This window comes from Equus przewalskii, chromosome 5 (assembly GCF_037783145.1).
Source record: "Equus przewalskii isolate Varuska chromosome 5, EquPr2, whole genome shotgun sequence".
NCBI classification, from domain to species: Eukaryota; Metazoa; Chordata; class Mammalia; order Perissodactyla; family Equidae; genus Equus; species Equus przewalskii.
This window is the reverse complement of record NC_091835.1, coordinates 18,879,025-18,903,317: the sequence shown is the minus strand read 5'-3', so window position 1 is coordinate 18,903,317 and position 24,293 is coordinate 18,879,025. Positions and strand designations below refer to the sequence as shown.

Sequence of the window (24,293 nt, the reverse complement as noted above, 5' to 3'; positions counted from 1 at the left end):
TTAGTGGCAGGTTGTTCGTTTCTTTTGTTTGGCTATTTTGGAGTTCTTTTTTTTTCTCCTCTTCTTCTTCTCCCCAAGCCCCCCAGTACATAGTTGTAGATCCTTCTGGCTGTGTTATGTGGGACACCGCCTCAGCATGGCCTGATGAGCGGTGCCATGTGTGCGCCCAGGATCTGAACCAGTGAAACCTGGGCCACGAACGCAGAGTGCGCGAACTTAACCACTCGGCCACGGGGCAGCCCCTTGGAGGAGTTCTTTAAACTTCACCAGCCAAAATAGTTTGAGAGTTAGCAAGGTAAAATTTCCAGGTTTAGCTCAGAGGCCATGCTTTTTCACATCTGGAAACTATAGGCTCCTAAAGAGGCCTAATGTGTGATGATGCCACTGGAAATCAGTTTGTAAACATAATTATAATATCAGTTAATGGTTCATTTTTTTTTCATTTAATTCTTACCCCCCAAAAAATTCTACTTGTATGTGGTTGCACTCTCATGTAATAGATCAGAGTAAAGGATAAATACTAGTGGGGTCCATCCTTCCCATGCCTTTTAGGGTTTTGTCTTTCTGACTCTTAAGACTCACACTCTTTGGAATGTTACCTTTGGGAAAAGTTGGCCTCTTCTATACTCAGAAGACTTGGCTCCTTCCATTAAGAGCCTCCCCCTCCCCCCCACCCCCCAGAAAACTAAAGGAGGATAAAGGATGCTTTTTGCTAATGGAAACTTGGTTTTTGTTCTTGATGTCTGATGGCTTGATTTCTGACTGGAAATGATCTTCCTCTCTTAAAACAAAACATGGGGCCTCTAGTATGCTTTCTTTCTGAAAGTCAAAGGGTAACAGCAGTCCCTGGAGGAAAACACAGGTTCTGGCTGTTTGGGGAGTGATGTTGAAGCCACATCTAGTGACAGTGCTCAGTCCTTCCTGGGGGAAATCTCCAGGTAAGGGAAGAGCAGCAGAACTGGCTCATTAGGACTGCCTAGTGATCGTTTGTAGAAATCCTCGGCAACTTTCAATTTTAAAAATAGTAAATCAGTCAAAAAAACCACCTGCATCCTCATCCCACTAGTTACTAGCTGTTTAATATTAGGTAGAGCTTTTAATATCTCCAAACCTTAGTTTTCCCATCCCCAAAGTGAAGTAATAGAGATAACGAGACCTAACTCATGGGGTTTGTGTCTGTAAAGCACCTAATACAGGGCTCGGCTCACCAGTGTTACTGAAATGAAGTATATAAAGTATGAGGAAACAAGATCTAAGTATAAAAAGTTTAAATGTAAGAGATAAAATAACAGGGCACACAAACTATTACACGCTAGTAAGACTTTATACTCAGAGAAAAGAGTGTATTTGGACAATAATATTAATACTAATCTAGTGAGTACTTACTGTGTTCCAGGCACTGTATAATTTTACAGTAATTAATTTTCATTGAAACTTCACAAAAATCATCTGAGATAAGTAGTTATTACATTATGGAGATGAAGCAAACTAAGCCGTAAGAAGCTAAGCCCGAGTTCCCGAAACTGAAATGGCAGAGCCATGATCCGCACCAGGGCCATGAGACTCGGCGCTGTGCGTTACCCACACGGTCCACTGATGGGAGGAGCAACTGCGTGTGAAGGAATGCCCGCATATGGAGAGGCAGAAGGGAAAGAAAAGGGTGTTTCGGGGGGAAATCAGGCTTGGGAAAAGCAGGGAAATGATTTCGGGGGATGGTGTCACAGGTACAGGCAGGTCGGAGGGGTTGAACCACTTTCCCTGGAGCAGATGTTTTCTGAGGTGAACTGGAGACACCTCAGTTAACTCTGGATGTTGGACAAGGGTGTGTGTCTACGCTTGATCCAGTGACAGTGGAAGGCACTGAAAGGTTTTTGAGCTGGGAGGTGACACAATCCAAGTGATATTTTAGAAACAATAGTCTGGCAGTAGTGTACAGATTGGATTGAAAAAACCGTGAAGATGGAAGAAATAGCAGGCTTGGTGACTGACTGGAAAGGAAGGTCAGGGAAGGTCATGAGGTCGATGCCCAAAGAGACAAAGCCCTCAGGCAATTTTGGCACCAAAATAAATGTGTTGAAGTTGGAAACCTTGAGAATAGGCTATAAATGAGTCCATGACTCTGTTCCTGTGAACTTCCTGTACCTCCCAAAGTACAGGCTCCTCCAGGCACCAGTCCCTTCTGGGGGTCTCATCCCCTTGCTCCCCAACACCACCTGTCAGAAAGCCCTTTCCAGTCTGCACAAAGTCCCCTCCCTCTCACTGCTGCCTCACTGGAACCTGACCCTCCCCAGGGAGGTGGCTCCCTGGGGACCCTGGGGAGGACAGCTCTCTCCCTCAGCTACTCTAAGGGACCAGTTGAACAGGTGAACATTTGCATTTCTCCTGTGTTTTGCCTAGTGTTCTTTTGAAAGCGGATTATCTTTTTCTTATATAAGTGCGCCTCATAAAGACCTTGTCCCCTTGCTTGTCATAAATATTCTTCTAGTTTTTCAATTTGACTTTATCATGATTTTGCGATGTCGAAGATGTTCTGTTTTTACTTTCTGAAATACTTTTAAAATTAAATTTAATTAACTCAAATAATACACAAATACATTCTCCTTGTAAAAACTTAAAACAATTCGACTACGTGATTTCTGTCCTCACCCCTAGTCCCCTCCCCCTCCTGTTGAAACCACTCAGGTCCTGAACTTTTCCTACGGAATTGTATATACTTTAGTCTTTTTATGACTTCTCTTTTGCTTTTCTGCTTAGAGGCCTTCCTCATCCTTGGGTCATATAAATATTATTTTATTGATATCTAACTCTCGAGACCAGTTGGCGTATATTATAGTAACAGTGTGAGATATCCATTTTTCTTCACTGATTTGGAATTTGGCATATACAGAAGCCTTAATCTATGCAGGGGTCATGGTTAGGTTTTCTGGTGTATCAATTTGCCTATTTTTGTGCTAGTAGCATACTAATTGTAGCTTGAAGTAACTTTAGTGTACTTTCCACCACTACCACCTACATGTTCTACATTAGCTTTTTTTTTAATTTCATCCTTGAGGGTTTTGAAGGGCCTCCCTTGTTGGCATCCTCCTCCATCAGACTATTACCAACTCTTTTCCCCTCCTCTCTAAAATAAAATCAATTTTCTCTCTTGAATTCCTTAATTTTTATAAAGTACCATTATTTTTCTAGTGACTAGGTTCAGAACCACCGCCAGCTGTTTATAACTCAGCAGCTCTCTCCACGGCTATTAACTCCTCTGCATCCTTCCCTTCGCCCAAAGCCTGTAATTCTCAGGGTGAGAAATAAAACTCCAGTCAAAGGAGGACAGGAAACTCCTCCTGGTCCTTTCCAAAGTTTCTCTTGGATAGCCTCCCGGCCTCTCATTGCCTTATTTCCCTATTGAAAATTTTTGTTATATTACTGAGGAAAAAAATGAAGTGATAATGTTTAAACACAAGAAAACAACAATGGGATATTGAAGGCCATAAAGAAAAGCACAGCCTTAGAGTCTTAAATGTCTGAGAAACTAGTAGTGTGGATGTACATATGGGTGTCTAGTTCTTTATTTTTAAACTTCATTTTAAAATAATTTTAGCTCACAAGTTGCAAAAATAGTACAGTGACCTTTTCTATCCACTGCCCCTCAATGATAACATCTTACATAGCCAAGTATGTTATCAAAACCAGGAAATGGACATTGGTGCAATACCATTAACTACCGTTTTACCTGGATAACATACATTCTAGAATTGCCCTGAGAGTTCATCTTGTGAATAACTGTGCAAAAGAGTCGGGGACCCGGCTGCTTTCAGCTGTCTTATTTACAGTCACACTCAGCAATGTATATTAAAAGAAGTGAGAAGTTGAGCAAAGAAACAAAGGGTCACCAGGAACCTAGTGGACTTTCTGGTCAAAGCCACCTCTCCAGAGTTTCCTTTCGTTCCTTCCTCTGACAGACGTTTCCATGTTCCCCAAGTAGCCAACCTAGCAGATTACTCGTCCTGTTTGGTATGTTCCGTCTCCAGTTGCACCCTGTTTCCAGGGGAGGAGCCAGGAGCCAGGAGCCAGGTTAGGCAGGGGAGGGAATCCATAGCCTCTGCTGTTGTTACAAGTCAAAAGCAAACCCTGTAGCCCTCCCCTGTGGCCTCTGAGACAAAGGAAAATAATATGACAGGGGCACATTGACAGTGGCCACCTCTGCCTGCAATTCCTAACACAGCATAGAGTTTCAGGTTCTCTAGGTGGAGCAAAGCTAGTGCTGCCTTGGAAGTTGTTTCCCATACAAATCATTGGGGCTTGGCCCTTGCTTGAGGCAACATTGAAAGTGTATGGTTATTATAAGGTGGCATTAATATGACAGTGATGCATTTCAGGTTCTTTGGCTTTAAAAAAAGGAAAAAAAATGTAGCTTTATGAAGACATCAAAGGAATTTTCTTTTTTTAAAGAGAGGTCTTGTGCAGTAGGGAAAGATATATTACAATGGTGTGACAAATTAAGTTCTGGCTTTTTAGGGGGTTCAGTATCTGAAATATGAATGTATCTAAATGAGGTATAATCTTTAGAAATTGTTATCATCTAACATGACTGGAATTCTTCCCTATCACATGAAGACTTACCATGGACACACCCTGCCTTAAGAAATCACAGTAAACAGAAATTCACTTACAGCTCTCAAATTGGGGCTTTAAAGGTTAATAGGACAGAAAATTTGTTCCATTTATAAGATAACTCATTTGGAGCCTTTAAAAACAGTAAATTCCTACAGAGCTTTTAAAATTGTTTAATTTACAAAAAAAAATCTTCATTTTCACACAACTGTTTTAAATTGCTAAAATTAAATTCACCTGTATAAAAAGTGTTTTCTCTGTGCTCATACATTAAGGCATCTCACAGGATTTTTGATATGGTACCTTTTTCTAGTTAAATGTGTACATTCAACTGACCAGCAAGCAGACATACTCATTTATTTTCAAAAGCTAGCAAATCTCTAAAAATGGTATGAAAATATAAAGGAGACTCGTCATATTTTCTAAATTATTGTATTATTTATAATAATAATATCCCATTTAAAAGTAATTCTTTGCACTTGGTCGTTTCATGCTAATAGAGCTAATGATCTTTGTTTCTCTGGCACAGCTTTAGGAACGTGCCCCTATTTTGACTTTGGTAGCATCTTTAAAAGATTCCATTTTCCAAAGTTTATAATTCTAAAATGTTCTTAAACTGGCAGGAAAGCATTATTTCTAAAATTTGATTATTTTTTAAATAGATTGAAAATAAGAACCAAGTCCTAGATAAGAACTGTACAATAACTCTAAGATACTTGTTAATAAGTGCCATGAAAAAGAGAGAAATTTATTTGGACTTTACAAAGTAGAATAAAAATAAAATACTGATTAAGAAATTAGTCCTCTTTTTGCCTTAATTCAAACATAATTCTAAAATATTCTTCCTTAGAAAATGTACCCTATAAAAAATTAATATTGACTATTCTTATATAGAGTACCCCAAACCTAATAATCTGTAAGCAGCTTCTCCATTGCTCATTCTTCTTAGCCATATTACCCAAAAGAAAAATAAAATCTTTGCTAAGTACTTTTGGTACACTGGAAAGTTACTGATTGACGTAACCAAATGCCAGGAACTCACAGCCAAAGATTTCCGTTGTTTTGCTATCAACTCAACAAGAGGAAACACCTCTGCCCTCAAGAAGCCCATAATCAAATTAGGGGAACAGTAACTAGTAGACAAAACACCCACTAAAAGCACAAGGAGAGTTCAGAATAAAAGGAAGTGTAATTGGGAGCAAGTAGTGCTAGAAAATCAGACAGAGGAAGACAAGAGACAGGCATCGAGGAGGGGCCATCTGGCAAGTGGAAGCTGATTTTTAAATGTTGGTTCAGAGATGTAGGACTCTAGTGTCTGTTTTAGCCAGGAGGTACAAATGTGTGGCCTGGCAATTCTGCCCCTCTAAAGAAGCCACACACCTCTGCCTTTGGTGAGGGGAAATCAGCGAGATCAGAGTCGACATGGCAGAAGCTGCTGCAAAGATTGTCTCATCAAATTCAACAGATGCTGCTGGAATCCTCTCCTTCCACAGGAGGTTCCTGTATATGAGAGTAATGAGGAACCCAGGTCCGAATCATCACTAAAGAGAAAAGCTTCCAGTGAAAGAAGGAAATTCAGGTGACCTGGGGTATGAAAAACTAAGCCTGTCCTTTGGTTAATAATTAAGAGTTGATTGTTATCAAAGTTATTTATGCTTTTATTTTTAACTAATATACAGATTTAAAGTTTCTCAAACAGTATGAAAGGTTATACAGTGAACACTAAGTCTCCCCTAAGCAAAAATGTTTTTTCAGTTTAAAAGATGGACTATGTTTTTAAAAACATCAGGTGGAGGAATAAATTATATATTAAAGAAACAGGGAGCCTTTACAGGCTTTAAGTGGGAGGAATAAGACAATGACAGTGGCACTGAAGTAAGAGTCCTGGCAGTTGGCAGGTTTGGTCAGAGAAGGAAGAGACTGCCTACAAAGGCTTCTGGATTTTTTGCCATAGTAGACCTTTCCCACTGCTAGATTATAAAAAAGATTCCCACATTTTCCCTTAGTATTTTTCTGGTTTCTTTCTTTTTTTAATCTTTGATCTGCCTGAAATACATTTTAATGGAAAGAGTAAGGGAGAGATTTAATTTAATTTTTCTAGATGGCTACCCTTTTGTCCCAACACTATTTATTCAGTAGTCCATCTTTTTTGTCCCTGATTTAAAATGTCGCTATTGGGACCCACCCGGTGGCGCAGTGGTTAAGTGCCCACATTCCACTTTGACGGCCCAAGGTTCGCCGGTTCGGATCCCAAGTACAGACATGGCACCGCTTGGCAAGCTATGCTATGGTAGGCGTCCCACGTATAAATTAGAGGAAGACGGGCACGGATGTTAGCTCAGGGCCAATCTTCCTCAGCAAAAAGAGATAGATCAAGGCTAATCTTCCTCAGAAAAAAAAAAGTGTCGCTATTAACATATACTAAATTCTGTACGATTTTGTTTTCTTGGTGAACTTTCTATTCTGTTCCATTGAACTGTCTAGTCATATCCAGCACTACACACTATTTTAATTACTGTAGCTTTGTAAGTTTTAATATCTGGAGGATATGTTTCTTGTTGTTTGTTTCTTGTTACTCTTCAGAATTTTCACGGTGATTCTCATACTTTGCATACGAATTTTAGAATCAGTTTATCTGGTTTTAGAAAAATACTTGGCTTGCATTAAACTTACAGATGAATTTATGGAGTATTACATCTTTATGACATCAGGTTTTTTTCTATCCAAAATTAGGGTATTCTTTTCCATTTATTTAAGATTTCTTTTGTGTCCCTCAGTAGTATGTAAAATTTTTTTCTTATAGAGCTCACAAGTTTTATGATATATTTCCTCCTAAATATTTTAACTTTTTGTTGTTTCTGCCAATATTTTTTGTTCCATTACATTTTCTGATTTTTGTTAATATACAAGACATTTATTACTTTTTGTATATTAATTTTGAGCCACGCAGCCTTACTTATTTATTATTTACAATAGGTTTTCATTTGATTCTTTGGGGTTTTCTAGATATATAATCATTTCACTTTCAAAGAATGATAATTTTACTTTGTCTTTTCCAATTTTTATATTTCTTTCTCTTATATTATATTGTCTAGTACCTCCAGAATAATGTTAAATAATAGTGGTGCTGGGCGGTATCTCTGTCCTATTTCTGACTTTAAAGGGAGTGCTTCTGGTGTTCCTCCAGTAAGCGTGAATCATGGCTTACTTTATACATAGCATCTTTATTTCTCCTTACTCAACATTTCTTGACTCATTCTCTTCCCTGAATACAAATATTTCTTTTCACTCATTATTAAAACTTATATTCCTCTTCCATCACCTAATATTCATGTTCAACTCTATGTCATCCAAAGACCATAAAACTCAAGACATACAAGAATGAGCAAACTAAAGGAGACCTCAACTGCTACTGGTTGAAAGGATTAAAAGCGTATTTTACCTGTGAATCACTTTCATGAGCAATCAGCTTTGCCTAGAGTGGGAGCCTATGACTAAAATTAGAATTGCCATTGGTTTGAGCAGTTTGGTGTTTATAGAGACACTTAAGACTTAGTTTTCCTGAGTCTTTTTACAAATAAATTGTTTTTATCTCATTAAGAGAAAAACACGGTAATTTAAAAAGTTGTAATAGAACCAAGGGTGAATTTGGGAGTGGGAAGGGCGGGGGTGGGGTGGGGGTGGGGGTGTGTGTGTGAGCAAGATTGGCCCTCAGCCAACATCTGTGCCAGTCTTCCTCTATTTTGTGTGTAGGACACCACCACTGTGTGGAGTGATGAACGGTAGGTATGTAGATCCACACCTGGGATCGAAACCTGAAAACCCCGTGCTGCCAAAGCGGAGCATGCGAACTTAAGCACTACGCCACCAGGCTGGCCTCCCAAAGGTGAATTTTAATCTTTGGAGAAAAGGATAAGAAAGATGATGGCAGAGCACGAAGAATAAGATCTTTGTTTTGTCATTGCTTCATTGTTATGGGGAGGCAGCAGGGGATAGTGAAAGAAGCTTGAGCTTCAAAGTATGACCACCCTTCCAAATCCTGGGCTGCTACTGCCAGCTGTGTAACTTTGGTTACGGTCCTTAACAGCTCTGCTTCATTGCCTTTCTCTTAGTCTCATCACACAACGAAAATCTCTGCCATTCTTTGGAACAGATTTTGGTGCACAGTGTTTATGGCGTTACACAAAAAAGACAAAGGGCGTTTCCTTCTCTCAGCAGTGGAAGTGAAGACTGGTCACACTTGATGTATTTTAGAGAGATTTTCTTGGGGCTGTATGAATGGTACATCTGGGGCATTTATAGCTGACCTCTGCCAGTGATAATTACTGTGTCTTTGTTACTCCCATTTTCTCTGCCCGATTGCCTCCACAGGGGTCCTCTAAACTAAAGAAAGGTTTCTTCCCCCCTCCTTTTATCAGTTTGTCTGGTGTGGCCTTGTGCTGATCATAACACTTGACTAGGTCTCCAAAAGGCAACTCAACTCTTGATTTTGCTGGCTCCTCTTGTGAGATACTTCAGACAAGTGTCCAAGCCAACCAGAGAGCGTGGCGTGTGTGAGGGCAGAGTTTATTCCCTGTGCCTAGATGAGTGGGATGTAGGAAGGGAGACTGCGGAGATGTTTGGGCCACAATGTAAAGAACTTTAAATGCTAAGCTAAGAAGTTAGGAAATTTTCTCTGAACACTGAAAATCTTTTGAAGGTTTTTGAAGAAGTAATGACACGATCCAGCTTGTATTTTAGGAATGTAACTCTAATCACAGTGTATTAATTGTAAAGGCTAGACAAGAGGTACTTCAACTTCATTGCACATAAGAATTGCTTTTTAAAAGGAGCATTCCCAGGCCTCGCCTGGAGAGATTCTGATTAAGTAGGTCTGAAATGAGGCCTTGGAAATGGCATTTCTAACAAGATTATCAGACCACACTTTGAGAAACAATGCAACAGAGATTGAAGGAGAGAAATTAGTTGAGAGGCTATTTATCAACAATATAAAAGAGAAAAAATACCTTAAGAGAACCAGCTTAACAGCAAGTACCAAGAGTAGAAAAAAATCATTGTTTTCTAGTGATTTTTCTGAAAAAAATTCTACCTACCTCTTAATTTTAGTTAATCTATATCAGTCATGAGGTCTGTGTCAAATGTGGGTAAAGTAGAAAACCATAAGGAATTAAAGTTAGGTTGTATTTGAAGTTCTAAAACTAAGGGAGCCATCCCATCCTTTAATTTGTTTTCAGTTTAAGATACTCAAACCCCTCAAATACAGTTTCTACTCTCTTTATACCTAGTATTGAGGATATAAGTGTTTACAAGTGTAAAAATGGAATTAGGTCTTATCTGTACTCTTAGATGAAGATGGGAGAAGGGACGCTGATTAACATAGGAGCAACACAGGGACTACAGCAGATTTTCTAAGAATTATAAGATTTTAAGTGAATAAAACCAAAGTCAAACATTAATTAATACAACTAAGCTTTCAGTGAATTTTCTCTTAGTGAAGATTATCGAGGGTTTAAGATAATATGTGCTTTTATTAGAGAATTTGAAATAACTCATAAGAAGTTATTTCTGTAATTTTTTTTTGCTTTTTCCAATCCTGAATAATTAGAATGTAATAATGTCCTACAGTTGTATTATGTTTTATGATTTATAAACCATTTCTGTAGCCATTTCATATAACCCTGTGATAACCTTACAGCTTTGGTATTATCTGTAGTTTACAAACTAAAACATTTAACCTCAGGCAGGTAAAATGACTTATCTAAGATCACACAGCTATTATGTGGTAGAGACTGGACTCCAATCCAGGTGTGCTGCTCTAAACCAATTTTATTTTCCCCTCTCTCAGCTTTTTCTTTATTTTTTTTTTTTCCTTTTTCTCCCCAAAGTCCCCCGGTACATAGTTGTATCTTCTTCGTTGTGGGTCCTTCTAGTTGTGGCATGTGGGACGCTGCCTCGGCGTGGTTTGATGATCAGTGCCATGTCCACGCCCAGGATTCAAACCAACAAAACACTGGGCCACCTGCAGCGGAGCGCGCGAACTTAACCACTGGGCCACGGGGCCAGCCCTCAGCTTTTTCTTGTGACTATACTCTAATACACCCTGTGGTCTCTATCTGCTCCCCACAGCCCAGATGAATCCCTGAGACTTAGAGATGAGCATCTTAAATAAATATTTTTTTAAAAGATTTTTTTTTCCTTTTTCTCCCCAAAGCCCCCCAGTACATAGTTGTATATTTTTAGTTGTGGGTCCTTCTAGTTGTGGCATGTGGGATGCCACCTCAGCATGGCTTCATGAGTGGTGCTATGTCTGCACCCACGATCCGAACCAGTGAAACCCTGGGCTGCTGCAGCGGAGCACGCGAACTTAACCACTCGGCCACGGGGCCGGGCCCTAAATAAATATTCTTAAGCAGACTGGTTAACGTTGAAATATTTTCATATTGGAAATAAAAATTTAGGTATCGGAGCACAGTCATTTGATAAGAAAACAACTGGATTGATATAAATAAATAATTGAATTAAAAATAAATGGGAGAAGAGACAAATCTCCACCACATAATTCCAAATAATTCACATAGTTATTCTTCCCTCAAGGTGGTGGAACCTGACTCCCCATCCCTTAATTTGGGCTGCGTATAGTGACTTCCTTCCAAGAGTACAATGTGGAAAGGAGGGAGAAAGTGACAGTGGAGGAGCCTGACAGGCACTACCTCAGCCAGGTCATCGAGGTCAACATAACAGTGCTAAGTCATGTTAATAGTATGTACCCTTGACGTGATATAATCAAAACAACTGCCTCTGTGGTCTTCCTCCCAAAAACCCACACCCCCAGTCTAATCATGAGAAAATCATCAGACAAACCCCAATTCACCGACACCCAGAAAATCCCTGACCAGTACTCCTCGACTGTCAAGGTCGTTAAATCAAGGAAAGTCTGAGAAACTCACAGGCAAGAAGAACTTCAGGAGACATGACAACTAAATGTAATGTAGGATCCTGGTGACTTTAGTTAATGATAATGTATCAATATTGGTTCATTAGTTGTAACAAATGTAACATGTTTATAAATAGGGGAAACTGGTGTGGGGTATATGAGAACTCTACTATTTTACAACTTTTCTGTAAATCTAAAACTATTCTAAAATTTAAAGTTTATTTTTTAAAAAAGATTAGAATAACACCTGATAAACCAATTCCCTTCTTGATGAATTGTTATGAATTGAAATGTTGTAAATTTTCCAGCCCTAGATTAGTAATCAGGATTTGGGTTAATATCATTAGAGAATTATCTCAGTATCCTTGAGAATTATCCAGCTTGAGTATAAATTGTTTTGAAGGAGATGAGTAAATAAGTTACTTGGTTTTAAGCAGAGGAAACCCACAAAATTATCAGAAAAATGCCCAAATACTGTATAAGTTGACCCTGAATATAAGGTAATATCTTATCTTTCCAGTGAAAAAATATTTTTAAAAGAGATGTGGATAGAATAGACAAATATATATTTTCACATATATATTTAAGACCATAAATTTTATAAAATAATGTATGAATTTAGAAATACTGTCCCCCTTCACCTGTCACTTTTTCTGAAACAATATTGCCCAAATTTTTTACATGCAACTTTGATGTCAATACCTGACTCGTAGTAGGTTGTCAATAAGCACTTAGTGAATAAATGGTAGTTTGAGATCAGATAGATAGAGAGCCCTAGATCAGTCTGTGAGGATCCATTGAAGGTCTTTGGCCGGGAAAGTAACACACCAAATTGGAGTGTATTTAGGCTCTTCTCAGGGGAGATGGAGATATCACGAATTGCCTGCTTAGGGGAGGCCAGGGTGTGGCCAGTTGTTGGTGTGGGGGCACAATAGGAACCCTGACTTGGGAGTCAGGCAGATCTGGATCCAGAGACTGAAGTAGACTGAGTGGTCCCAAGAGCCTCTCTGAAAAGAAACCACTGAGGCCAGGAGCTGAGGGTATGGAGAGTAAGGGCCAGAACACTCGGTGGGCATCACAGGCGGAAGAGACTGGAGTGTGTTGGAGAGAGAGAAAGGCGTCCATGTGGCTAGAGCATAGTGACGGGGCCCGGTTGACCATGCAGAGGACTCAGAAAGGAAAACAGGGAGTGACACCTGACTTACAGTTTTAAGAAACCACTTCCTTTTGTGAGGAGAATGGATTGGAGGGAGAGTCAAGAAAGGAAGCAAGGAAAACCATCAGGAGGCTAAATAGGAGATGATAATGAATTAATAATAATAGTAATAGCCAACACTGCTTACTGAAAATGCCCAGGTGCTGTTGTAAGTAAGCACTAAACATGAACCAGCTCATTTAAGTGTGCTATGCAGTTAGCATCCGCTTTCATTCTCAGCAGTGCCACAGCTTGGATGACAAATTACAGAAAGCTATCAACCAACCAATTAACATTTTCAGAGGGACTTAACGGTTGGAGTGCTTGGTCTTCGTCCTCTACCGTCCATTTCAAGCCATTCTGTGACAGCCACTATCTAAGACAACCCTATAATCCAGTATTAAAGTAGGAAAAACTGTGGAATGTCATCTCCAGACATACGGAGCCTCTTCCTTTTTGCTCCCTTCTATCTTGACCCTGTCTCTTGGTTTTGAGTTATATGTGGGCATTTCTGTTTGTCTCTTTTTCTCAGTTTCATTTTTTCTTTCCCTCCCTCCCTTGGGTCTTTCTCTCTCTCCCTCTGTTTTTGTGTGTTTCTTTCCTCTTTCCACTCTTTGCCTTCCCCATTCCCTCTCTCTCTGCTCTTCCCTTCCCCTGATGTCCCGCATTCCTCCTTCCTCAACTGGCCAGGGAAGCACTGGCATGTACAGTGGATCTGTTCTGTTTAATATATAAAAATTGATGTTGACCATTTCCATTTAAAACTCATTAAGACTCTAAGAGCCAGTGTACTCATTCCAAAATGCTTCTATAGATGATTGTTACAAAAAGTTTTAAATCCTTTTATCCCAGTTCCTGCATTCACATCTCAAGGAAGTTTACCTAGTACCCCATTCATCTGACTGGTTTCTTCCAGTCCCCAAGCCTTCCCCTGCCACTCCCCCACCACCTCCCTGACCACCTTCTCCGTCTCAGGTCTGCCCCCGGCACCTGCAATGGCCTGCCCCCTAAATCCTTCCAGACCACATCACTTCTTTAAAGCATGAGGACCATGCATCCTTCCATGTTGAGCCAAGTGTCTCTCATTTTTCCATAATGTTTATCTCAGTTGATTTCCTTTGTTAGCTTTCCTAAGACTTGACACTTTACAAACTGTTGATTTGGCTCTGAAGCTTATTTTTAAGATGCTCCTACTTTTAAATATAAGAGTGCTTCTTTTGTCCTCCTGGTTCCAAGAAGAGGCTCCCAGGGACAGCTCTCCTCTGAGCAGAGGCTTCCCAGGGTCCAGGAGCATTCCTTTGTGCTCATCCTGGTATAGATCGCAAGGGAGCTTTTAACTGAGAAAAGACCTGGCTGACCCAGAAGGTGTGGTATTTATAAATAGTCCTCCAGCCCCCTCCTTAAAGCCTGTCCACCTAATCCTCTCCTCTCTCAAGATTGGAAGTGACTTAACCTTTGAGTCTTAAAACTCAGGCTCTTTTTCTCTGAAAACTCTGGTTAACAAAAAGCTGTTAAAACAAAAATATTTTCAGCCAGATGATGATCAGCCATCAAAACTTGCCTTTAATTTCCAACATTTTTAGCCAAACATGCTTCCTCTTTTGAGGACCAGCTTTTCTCTCTGTTACTATTTTAAGACACCTACCTCAATAATTTTTATTTCTTTTTACTAATAGGCTATCATAGATTTGTATTTTTATAATTTGTAAAGCTGTTCCCAAATGTCTGCATCTCTACCATGAACTAGGAACTTTCCTTTTCACCCCTAAAATTGCAGAACATGGAGGGGCTCTAGTAGCCTCCATCCCAGCCTCGTTGGATGGAGCTCTGTCTGTACGTCTCTAATTGTGTATCATTTATTGAGGACAGGATCTTACAGGTCTTGTTAGGATTATAAAATGAAGCATGTGATATAGACACTGATGGACAGTTTTCTAGATTAGAAGACTTGCAGGAAATGCCTAATCGTTGAACTGGCTAAAGATATTTTGAAAAAATATATTTTCCTAAAAGATAATTAAGTCCTTAACCTGATTATTTATAAAGACAAGAGACGCTTATGGGGGCCAGCCGGTGGCACAGCAGTTAAGCTCGCACATTCCTCTTCGCTGGCCCAGGGTTCACCGGTTTGGATCCCGGGTGTGGACATGGCACCACTTGGCAAACCATGCTGTGGTAGGCGTCCCACATATAAAGTAGAGGAGGATTGGCAGCAGATGTTAGCTCAGGGCTAATCTTCCTCAAGGAAAAAAAAAAGAGATGCTTATGTTAGGGAGATAAACCATGTATTTTTAGCAGGTTCTCTCCCTTGCTATAAAATGGAAGGATCTTAAATCCACTACCCGCTAACTATCACAAGGAACCCTCTAATTTAAGGCTTTTTTTCTTATTATCCCCCAACAGAATGAAGAGTAAGTCCTGGTCCCAGGCTTGTCTTTGCTGACCTGGGCCCGCGGCAGTAATGCTTTTTCTGGAAGCTGCTGGGTGTGATCCAGCTGTTGCTCTGTGAGTGGAGTCCCTTCTCCAATGCTTTTCTTGCAGTAGTTTTGCTAAAATGCCCCATTTGCTTGTGAGCTTAGAACTTTAGAAGTAATTTTAGTTTTGTTTGGTTTTGTTGTTTAACTTAAGAAGTCTGGTGTCCAATGTGGCTGTATTGGTACATAAGAGACTATGTGTAGAGAAGGAATGAAAAGTATGTACAGAGCAGATTGAATGAGTACTGTGTCTTCGGAAACCTTGGGTTTCAATATCTAAGGCAGTTCTGTGTAGATCTGAGTTCAGGGTGGACTTGCTAGAGCACTAGTATGTGTTGTTGTATTTCTCCAGTTGGGGAAGCGTTCTTTTAATATGTGGAGACCCGGGGCTGGCCCCATGGCCAAGTGGTTAAGTTCACGCGCTCCGCTGCATGCGGCCCAGTGTTTCGTTGGTTCGAATCCTGGGTGCAGACATGGCACTGCTCATCAAACCATGCTGAGGCAGCGTCCCACATACCACAACTAGAAGGACCCACAACAAAGAATATACAACTATGTACTGGGGGGCTTTGGGGAGAAAAAGGAAAAAATAAAATAAAATGTTTAATATGTGGAGACCCCCAGAATGGGTAAGGATATTTGTAGTAATTAGAATTTAAGACATGACCTAAGCAAGTATGTATACTTTTGACTTGCTTTTGAATTTAGTTATTAAAAAAAAAAAAGTGGTGAGGCTGGCCCCATGGCCTAGTGGTTGGGTTTGTGCACTCCACTTTGGCAGCCCAGGGTTTCACCAGTTCAAATCCTGGGCGTGGACATGGCACCACTCGTCAAACCATGCTGGGGCAGCGTCCCACATGCCATAACTGGAGGGACCCACAATTAAAAATGTACACAACTCTGTGCTGGGGGACTTTGGGGAGAAAAAGGAAAAATTAAGAAAGCTTGAGGAAAAAAAACAAGTAGAGTTTGGAAATATGAAGCAGAGGAGAGAGAACCACCTAATCAGTATCTGCCAATATACAGCCATGCGCCACATAGCAACGTTTCAGTTAATGACAGACTGAGCATACAACAGTGGTCCCATAAGATTAGCACCATATAGATGAGGTGTGTAGTAGGCTGTACCATCTAGATTTGCATAAGTTCAGTCTGCTGTTTGTACACAATGAAATCACCCAACGACGCGTGTCTCAGAACGTATCGCTGAGTAACGCATGACTGTAATGAGCATTCCAGGAGAGTTTATTAGGATTGCATACACAGAGGGGAGAGTAGCACAACCAACACAGCTTCAAAGCAGTGACAGGTCCATGCGTGGGGGAGGCAGTGCACAGGTTGAGGGCACAGGAAGCTAGGGTCCACATCACATCACAGGCCTCTACTGGAGAACCCTTGGGTATCTTTTGTGACTTCTTTTATGTAGCAGCAATCTCTCCAGAGGCTTAAATGTAGTACCATTGCACACACAACGATGTGAATCACCTGTGTTGCTCACGGTTCCCCACTGCAGGCTGCCCAACAGTGGGAGGGGCTCGCAGGCTCTCTGGGCCTTTCAGAACTGACTGGCGGTTGGAGGACCAGAGCCACTGACATGAAAGGAAGGGTCAGGTTGGCACTACCCACTGCCCTACCCTGAAGAACTGCTGACTTTTCCTCAAGGCGTTGTGTGACTACAGCTTCAGGGCCCCAGAATGAGGCACCCAGATGTCAAAGCCCAGGTCACATGCTTGCCCCCAGCTGTACCAGAATCGGGAGAGAAGGATCTGGATCATCTAGTTGCTATAGTGCAAAGCAGTCACTGCCTCCCATGGGGAAGCGAGGCTGCAGGGTGCTGTTGGGAAGAGGGTTTGGTTGCTAGACAGCAAAAAAAAAAAAAAAAAAAAAAAAAGACGCTTGTAAACTGTATCACCTGTATTTATATGAAGCTCAGTCTCTTTACAAATAATAACCATCTTTCTCAGACTTAGCCTCCATGCATGGATAATATTCACTTTCTTTTCCTTTAATGATTCATCCATTGTTTTAAAATTTTTTAGAACTTGGAACTATCTTTTTAAATTTTGTCTTTATTTTTATCACAGTTGTATGTGTACGTTGTTTGGAACCATAGTTCTACCGGTTTCTAATGAGGAGCAGCATTCCATGTCCTCCCACTCCTGTTTTCGCCCCAGAGAAAACTATTTTCAATTCTTTCTCGCTGATTTATTCAGTATTTATCTTGATATTTCTAAATGGTACACTGTGGCTATGTCTTCATATTGCCATTTTAGGCATTATTTATCTACTTCCTACTATGGAAAATGAACTTTGTTTTTCTCAACACTTTAGGCCTAACCGCACCTACGTGCTCTTCTCCTTCCCCCATCGCAGGATAATTGCATCGGCCCGTATTGTTATGACTATGTCAGCTCTGCTTGCGGTGAAGCCCGTGGTATACTGTGACTATTGCCTTCTTCCCGTACCACCTTTGATTCTTCCCTGATGTTAATTGTCTTGATTTTTTATTCATTTGCTTAGATTTTCTGTGCTTCTCACTAATTTAACCCCCAAATCTTCCCTAATTGTATAAATCTTCTTTCCATATAAACACATTAGATATTCTATGAATTTCACCTTTTTAAAGGAAATCTGTCCCTGAGCGTCTGACCTGCTCTTGTCTGGACCCCGGACCAGTTGCCCTCCAGGCCTGCTAAAGAGCTGTTGTTCTGGAGTCTCCTTCTCTGTCACTCCCAGGACCCCTTCAGCTGTGTCTTGTTTTGGATCCCTTGCTTCCTGGATCCCATGTCATCCTCTTCCTTGGTCTTCCCTGTCATTCTGAAAGAGCATATTATCATTAGTTTTGGAGATCATTTCCCTGAGAGTTTAAAGGCACTGCTCCATTTTTTTCTATCCTCCGGCGCCCCTATTGAAAAGTCTGATTCACTCTGATTTTTTTTCCCCATTCTACTTCTGACCTTTTATGTGAGAACTTGTTTTCCCTCTGGAAGCTTCTCTTTATCCTTAACATTCTGCAAGTTCACAATGATGTGGCGTGGGCGCTTGCTGTAGCCCTTCAATCGGGGACGTTTTCTTGAGTTAATTCACTGATGGCGTCCTCTCCCTGGTTTTTTCTGCTCTGTCTTTCTCGAACTCCTGTTAGCGAGATGTCGGACCTCTTGGACTAATGTCCAGTTTTCGTATCTTTCCTCTCCTATTTTCTTTCATTGTTATCTTTCTATTTTTCTTTCTGAAAGAGTTCAACTTTGTCTTCCAACCCTTGGATTGAGTTATTTGGTTCTGCCATCAAAATGTGTGTTTTCTGGAGTTCTTCTTTGTTCTCTGTTCTTTTTTTAAATTCGTATTATTGCCTCACATCTTGTATGATGAACAATACAGGACCTAGAAAGTAAAAATACTTAAGTTAGAGGTATTTTCTGACTGAAAGAGATTATCGACTCACCAGCCTCAAAAGTTTTAACCTTGAGCCAGAGAAAATCACCTAAAATACACAAAATTCAATTGTATATAATTTTTACTGTCTGTAAGGGTTATGTTGTCTCTGATTGTTTGTTTGTTTATAATGCTCCTTTTTAAAAGTGTGTCTTCCTCAGTAGTCTCTTTTTTCCTCTCAGTTGCTTTTTTCTCTTTGTCTTGGTCTGTCTTTCATGGTAAATGCTTTCTTGGGTTTCTGGCGATGCTTGGCTGTCTTCTCACATTCAAGAGCAGACCACTAACAAGCTACAGGAGAGCTCTGGGCGTGTGGGTGAAGCTCCTGGACTATGATCTTCACTGTAGGGCGATCTGCCTGGGTCGTTTCCTGGGATGCCTCTCAAGTCCGTTTCTTTAGGTCTTTTATCTTGGCTGGTCAGATTCTGTTGGAAATTTTTAAATTTTGCACTGTTCATTTTCTCCCTCTTTCTTACCATTTCTAGATGTGTACAGTCTTTGGGTTCTTATGTCGTACACAAAAATATCTCCTCTGGGTCTCTGCTTCTTCCTCTAGCTGCCTTTTGGACTCTCCTACACATTCTTATTCACTTTCATGGCACTTAGCAGTTAGACTGACTTACTGAAAAGTAAACAAGAGTTGGTAGGAGCAAATCTGAGACACCTAGAGTACAAAGTAGGAGTCACTTTGAGTGCCTTGTTTTTCCTTAATATATTTGATCAGAAATTGGATGAACCTTCGGGATGCTGAGACAGGGAAGATACTCTGGCAAGGAACAGAAGACCTGTCCATCCCTGGAGTGGAGCATGAAGGTATTCCCCACCCCTTTGTCTGTCTGCACTGGGCAGTCGGAGCAGGACCTAGGCGTCAGGGAGCTGAGTTAATGCAGACCTCACAGGGGGCAAGCTCCTGGAGACACAACATGTTGGTCCACATGGTGTTGAGATTTCCGGTTCCTTTCTTTGTTTCTTTCTCCCACTTCCCAAAACCCACTTTGTGCTGAAATTTTAGCATTAGAACATACCCAAATATATAAACTAAGATCTCAACTTTCTTTTCCAAAAGAAAATTTGCATTTTTATCTCCCTGCAATAAAAGAAAAACTAAGGAGTTAAAACCAACAGAGCAGAGTAAAGAGAAGGTGCCCATTCAGCCCCCTTCCTGATGAGAGTAGGTAGGTAGGGCTCTGAGACGCACTAAATCGGGCAGACCTCGAACACTGCGCTCAAATGCACTCGACCACGTGGGGACCTCTGCCTTTAACTAAAAATTCTGTAATTCTATTACCAAGGCATTCTCTGAAATTTAACGTAGATAATGTGCTCTCTAAATCAGCTCTCAGAAGCTCCCAGAAACTTGAAGCACCACAGGCATGGGGTTTTCATTTAGAATGACTTCGATATTTCTTTTTCTTTACCAGCCCGTGTTCCCAAGAAAATCCTCAAGTGTAAGGCAGTGTCTCGAGAATTGAACTTCTCTTCAGCAGAGCAAATGGAAAAATTCCGCTTGGAACAAAAAGTTTACTTCAAAGGGCAATGCCTAGAAGGTATTCTGCTGCCTGCGTGCCTGAAATCTGGGCTTAGGTCACAGGGACAAAAGGCACGTCCCAAGGGACCAAAGCACTGCTTCGGTAACATTCATTTTGCAACTCAGTTTGTGATAGGATTCCTACGCCCTGTGAGATTGGGACCCCCAGCGAAAACAAACAGAAACAACGCTGACAGCTACAAGGGGCTTTGAGCCCAACAAAAGGGTTTCTGACACTGGTGGGCCTGGGGTTGGTGCCTCCTTTGTCAGTGACATGTTATTGTAACATGGTCACAAGGCAGCTGCTGACTAGGGCCTGGTACGGTGCTCTCCATACGGTCTCCTACAGATTGACCAACAAGGCCACTCTGCACTGAGTTTTCAGCACAAGTGTAAGAGTGCACATGTGTGTCTCAGAGCTGAAATTCCAAGTCAAAGGGCCTATTCTGTACTTCTCTTTATACTTTACATCCAGCCTACTTCTAAGAAAGTGTTGCTTGTACTGTATCCTCCTACTGGTTCTTGTCCTTTAGACCCCAGAGCATAGGGAGCAGGCCCCTCATGTGGTTCAAAGGACAGGCTGAAGGGGGCTTCCGTGTCCTTTCTTATGCCTCTGGCCTGGGAGGTTTCTGATGGGTTCTTTGCGGGTTCTCCAGGTAGGAAGAGGTTCCCTCTAAATAAGGGGGACAAGGAGCCCTGAAACTCTGGGGTGCCCTCTCACCTGCTTTTCCTTCTTCCTTCAGAATGGTTCTTCGAGTTTGGCTTTGTGATCCCTAATTCCACAAACACCTGGCAGTCCCTGATAGAGGCAGCACCCGAGTCCCAGATGATGCCAGCCAGCGTGCTAACGTGAGTGACAGGCCACGGGAATTGTGGAGTATGTCTAGAAGCAGGCATTCCAGGCAGGTGGGACTCGTGGTCCCATTTAGCAGGAAGGCAACCTAGGCTGAACATAAGAATAAAAGAGTATCCAGGGGAATCCGGGTTACCGGTTACTGACATTGTCATGTGAAGAAGACAGTGTGATGGAATGGAGAGAGTGAAAAGATTTAGATTAGACTTTTAGACTAAATTCCTGATTAACCCTCACTAGCTGTATAATCTGGGACAATGTACTTTACCTCTCTGGGCCTTATTCTTCTCCTTTCTAAACAGAGAATTAATAATTCTCTTTCGCCAAGGTGTAGTGAGGATAAAATGAGATGATACAGAAAGAAACTGGTATATAATATATATTAAATCTATGCTAATTTGCTCCCTTTCCTGACTACCAAACTTTTGGTACTCTATACTTTGTTTGGATGGCCTTTAATGGAATCTGGCAAAGTCCTAATTCTGTTTCAGAGGACAATGTTTGGTTGCAGTTTTTCAGAGACTAGCATAGCTTAGCTATGCTTCCTGCTCAAAGAATAGTTTGTCCATTGTCCAAAAATAGTCAATAACTGCCCACCTACCATTTTTTCTTGGGAAAAGATATCAGTCTTTCAAAGGTTTTGGTCATAGTGCCTAGTAATAAGTTATTCACACAGATAATTGTGTAGTATTGGCCCATCTCTTTAAACAGGTCCTTTAGGAAAACCACATTGAAATTTATACACAGAGGTTATTTACTTTATAAGTCTTTAATAGATTTTTCATTACAATAGTGGGTATTTTTATATTCTATCAATCAGTCAGATCTTGAGTTCCTTATCTATTTTATAACTAATTACTAAAAAAAAGTATCTGCTGGCTATTAATTACCCTGGGAAAGTACAGTATAGTATGTAGAAGGGCATTTTTTAGGTTTCATTAAACTTCGTTTGACTTCTTCTTGGCCAGGCCTGATTTCTTTCAGGTACTAAAACCGGTAAGTCTGATAACATACTTAGGTTAAGTCCTGTCTTGCTTTTTAGAACCCAAAACAGTGCCTCTCTTGCCCTTATCATGATTCAAGTGTGGTTTGGTTTGGAAACCCTGAGATACCCACCAAGAAAAATGAAATCCCACTCTGCACAATACAGCTGTGCCGTTTGGTTTCTTTGGTTGAAGCCACAGAAACTGACTCTGGCTAACGTGACAGAGTTGAAAGGGTAGGGCTAAGACCTGGGCAACTAGAAAGATGGAGCAACGTGGGGGTGGTCTCCTCCTCAAGGAGCAACCATAGGAAGGATCCTGCTCAGGAGAGAGAGTCTGATTGGCCCAAATTCCATCCTGTGCCCACCCCTTTGCCAGGTGAGGGAGGGACCACTTGATTGACCCAAGGACTGGCGATGGGGTGGTTCCCCAAAAGAAGAGCAAGTGAGGAGAGCAGATGCAGGACAGGCCAACCCACAGCTGTCGACTGACATGGGCGTTGGAGGGACAGCTACCCTCTGAGTTCTGCAGGCTTCCATGTGTATCAGGAGGCCAGCCGTATCCTAAGCACCTCTGTGTGCAGAGCACCCTGCTAAGGGCCATAAGTGTACCAAGGATTAAGACGTGCTCTCTCTTCTGATTTCTGAACTCGAGGAGGACACACCTAGTCACGTAAGTTAAATGTCATGTTAGACTTCTAACCCCATATGGACACAGATTTAATGTCCTCGAGCCAAGGTTCTAGATGGGTGCACGTCCGTGGGCCCAGCAGACCCAGATTGAAACCACTTTGCGCCAATGAAATTGGTTGCCTAACATGCTCGCTCTTTCGCCCTCTCTTCTTCCTTATAGTGGGAATGTTATCATAGAGACAAAGTTTTTTGACGACGACCTTCTTGTAAGCACATCCAGAGTGAGACTTTTCTACGTTTGAGAGAAGAATGTGTGTGCATTTCAAGAATTTGGGGTTTTTTGGGGGAAGGAGGAAATGGTTTACTTTTTTCCTCCACACTTTTGATTTTTGACACTTCTACCCCTAATTCCCTCTATGGCAAAACCCACCTGCAGCCACCAGGGGACCAGCTCTGTGTAGGTAGCCAGATGGCTTTTTTCTCTCAAGCTGCCATCTTCCACCCACCAGACTAAATTCCCAACCCCAGACCGGGGCAGAGGACGTGCCTCGACTCCTCCCAGAGTAAACCTGGGGACGAACACATACCACGAGCTGATGCTGTTCCTGTCACCCTCCCTACCTCCTCCTTGGGCCCGGTAGGCAACATGTCTTCCTTTGGCCCCCCGTTTTGGAAAACTTCACGTTCGTGACCCATGTTTAGTTTTTTCCTACCATTTCTATTTCATACATTCTCATACATTTAACTTGTAAAATAGACTGTGATATTATTATTATGTACTGAATTAAAACATGAATTAAAACATTCCTACAGTCTTTAGCATGGCACTGCTTTCATCTCTCCTTTTTCTGGAACGTGAACCTCGCTCCATGACGAGAAGGAAGATTTATCAGACCGTCGGATCACAACTATATTGTACTCCGGAGATCAACTGATAGATCTTGCGATTCCTGAGCGCTTCAGTTGCTGCTTTCCAAGAATGTACAACGAACCCGAACAAGACCCATGACCTTAACATTTGTCTTCAGGCAGCATAGTCAGTGGTTCTCTTCCACAACATACATGCACCCTTGTGTTTGTTCATTGTCATTGTTTTTAACTTTTTCCATTCCTTTATAATGTGCATTTGTTCAAGAGGTTTCCAGAAAGTGTAGAAGTGCTAAGCTGGTAGAGTAGGGACTAAGTGAGAGAATAGAAGTTACAAAATGAAGAAAAGATCTCCTGAACTTACCTGGAGGACGATGGGCAAGCATTGGGATGGGGCGGGATGCTGGGAGGCCTTACAAACCGTGGTCAGAGGAAGCCAGTGTGGGGGAGCAGTGATTACATCTGCAGTGCTCTCAAGTCTGGCATAAGAGAGAAAAATAAAAAGCGTTCTGTTTTAGGAACTTACCTCTGAACTACCAGGAGCCTTCACTGTCCTTTATAAAATACCAACAATTAAAAGTTTTTTGGTTCCCAAAGTAGTAAGATCTGAGCCAGAGGAGAGCAGAATACACCAAGAGATGGGCCTTCTTTGGTGTGCCCCTGCTCTGGTTCCTGCTCTCCTCTGTTGTTCCTGAAGTGTCTGTTTGCATCTGTGCGGGGGGAGGAGAAGCAGTATATTTAAGCATCCTCTCGCCACCTTTCCCTGATGATTCTGTTCCTCACGTTAGATCTC

The 24,293-nt window shown here is 41.4% G+C and overlaps 1 protein-coding gene across 9 annotated transcripts in view; it reads left to right on the top strand.

Annotated features, from left to right (window-relative positions):
- The window catches only part of PDE6D (phosphodiesterase 6D), a 45,286-nt gene extending 21,846 nt beyond the window's left edge, over window positions 1-23,440 (top strand). For 4 of the 9 annotated variants that reach the window (XM_070620158.1, XM_070620156.1, XM_070620160.1 and 1 more), the window contains 5 exons: window positions 15,138-15,239; window positions 19,362-19,450; window positions 20,059-20,184; window positions 20,909-21,014; window positions 22,854-23,440. In XM_070620158.1, coding sequence (XP_070476259.1) covers window positions 15,196-15,239; window positions 19,362-19,450; window positions 20,059-20,184; window positions 20,909-21,014; window positions 22,854-22,935 — 447 coding nt within the window. In that variant the 5' untranslated portion in view covers window positions 15,138-15,195 and the 3' untranslated portion in view covers window positions 22,936-23,440. Of the gene's footprint in view, window positions 1-764; window positions 6,195-14,780; window positions 14,910-15,137; window positions 15,240-19,361; window positions 19,451-20,058; window positions 20,185-20,908; window positions 21,015-22,853 lie in introns of those variants that run through there. The other 5 variants (XM_008526125.2, XM_070620163.1, XM_070620157.1 and 2 more) reach the window with 4 other exon arrangements.
- Window positions 23,441-24,293: the final 853 nt, after the last annotated feature.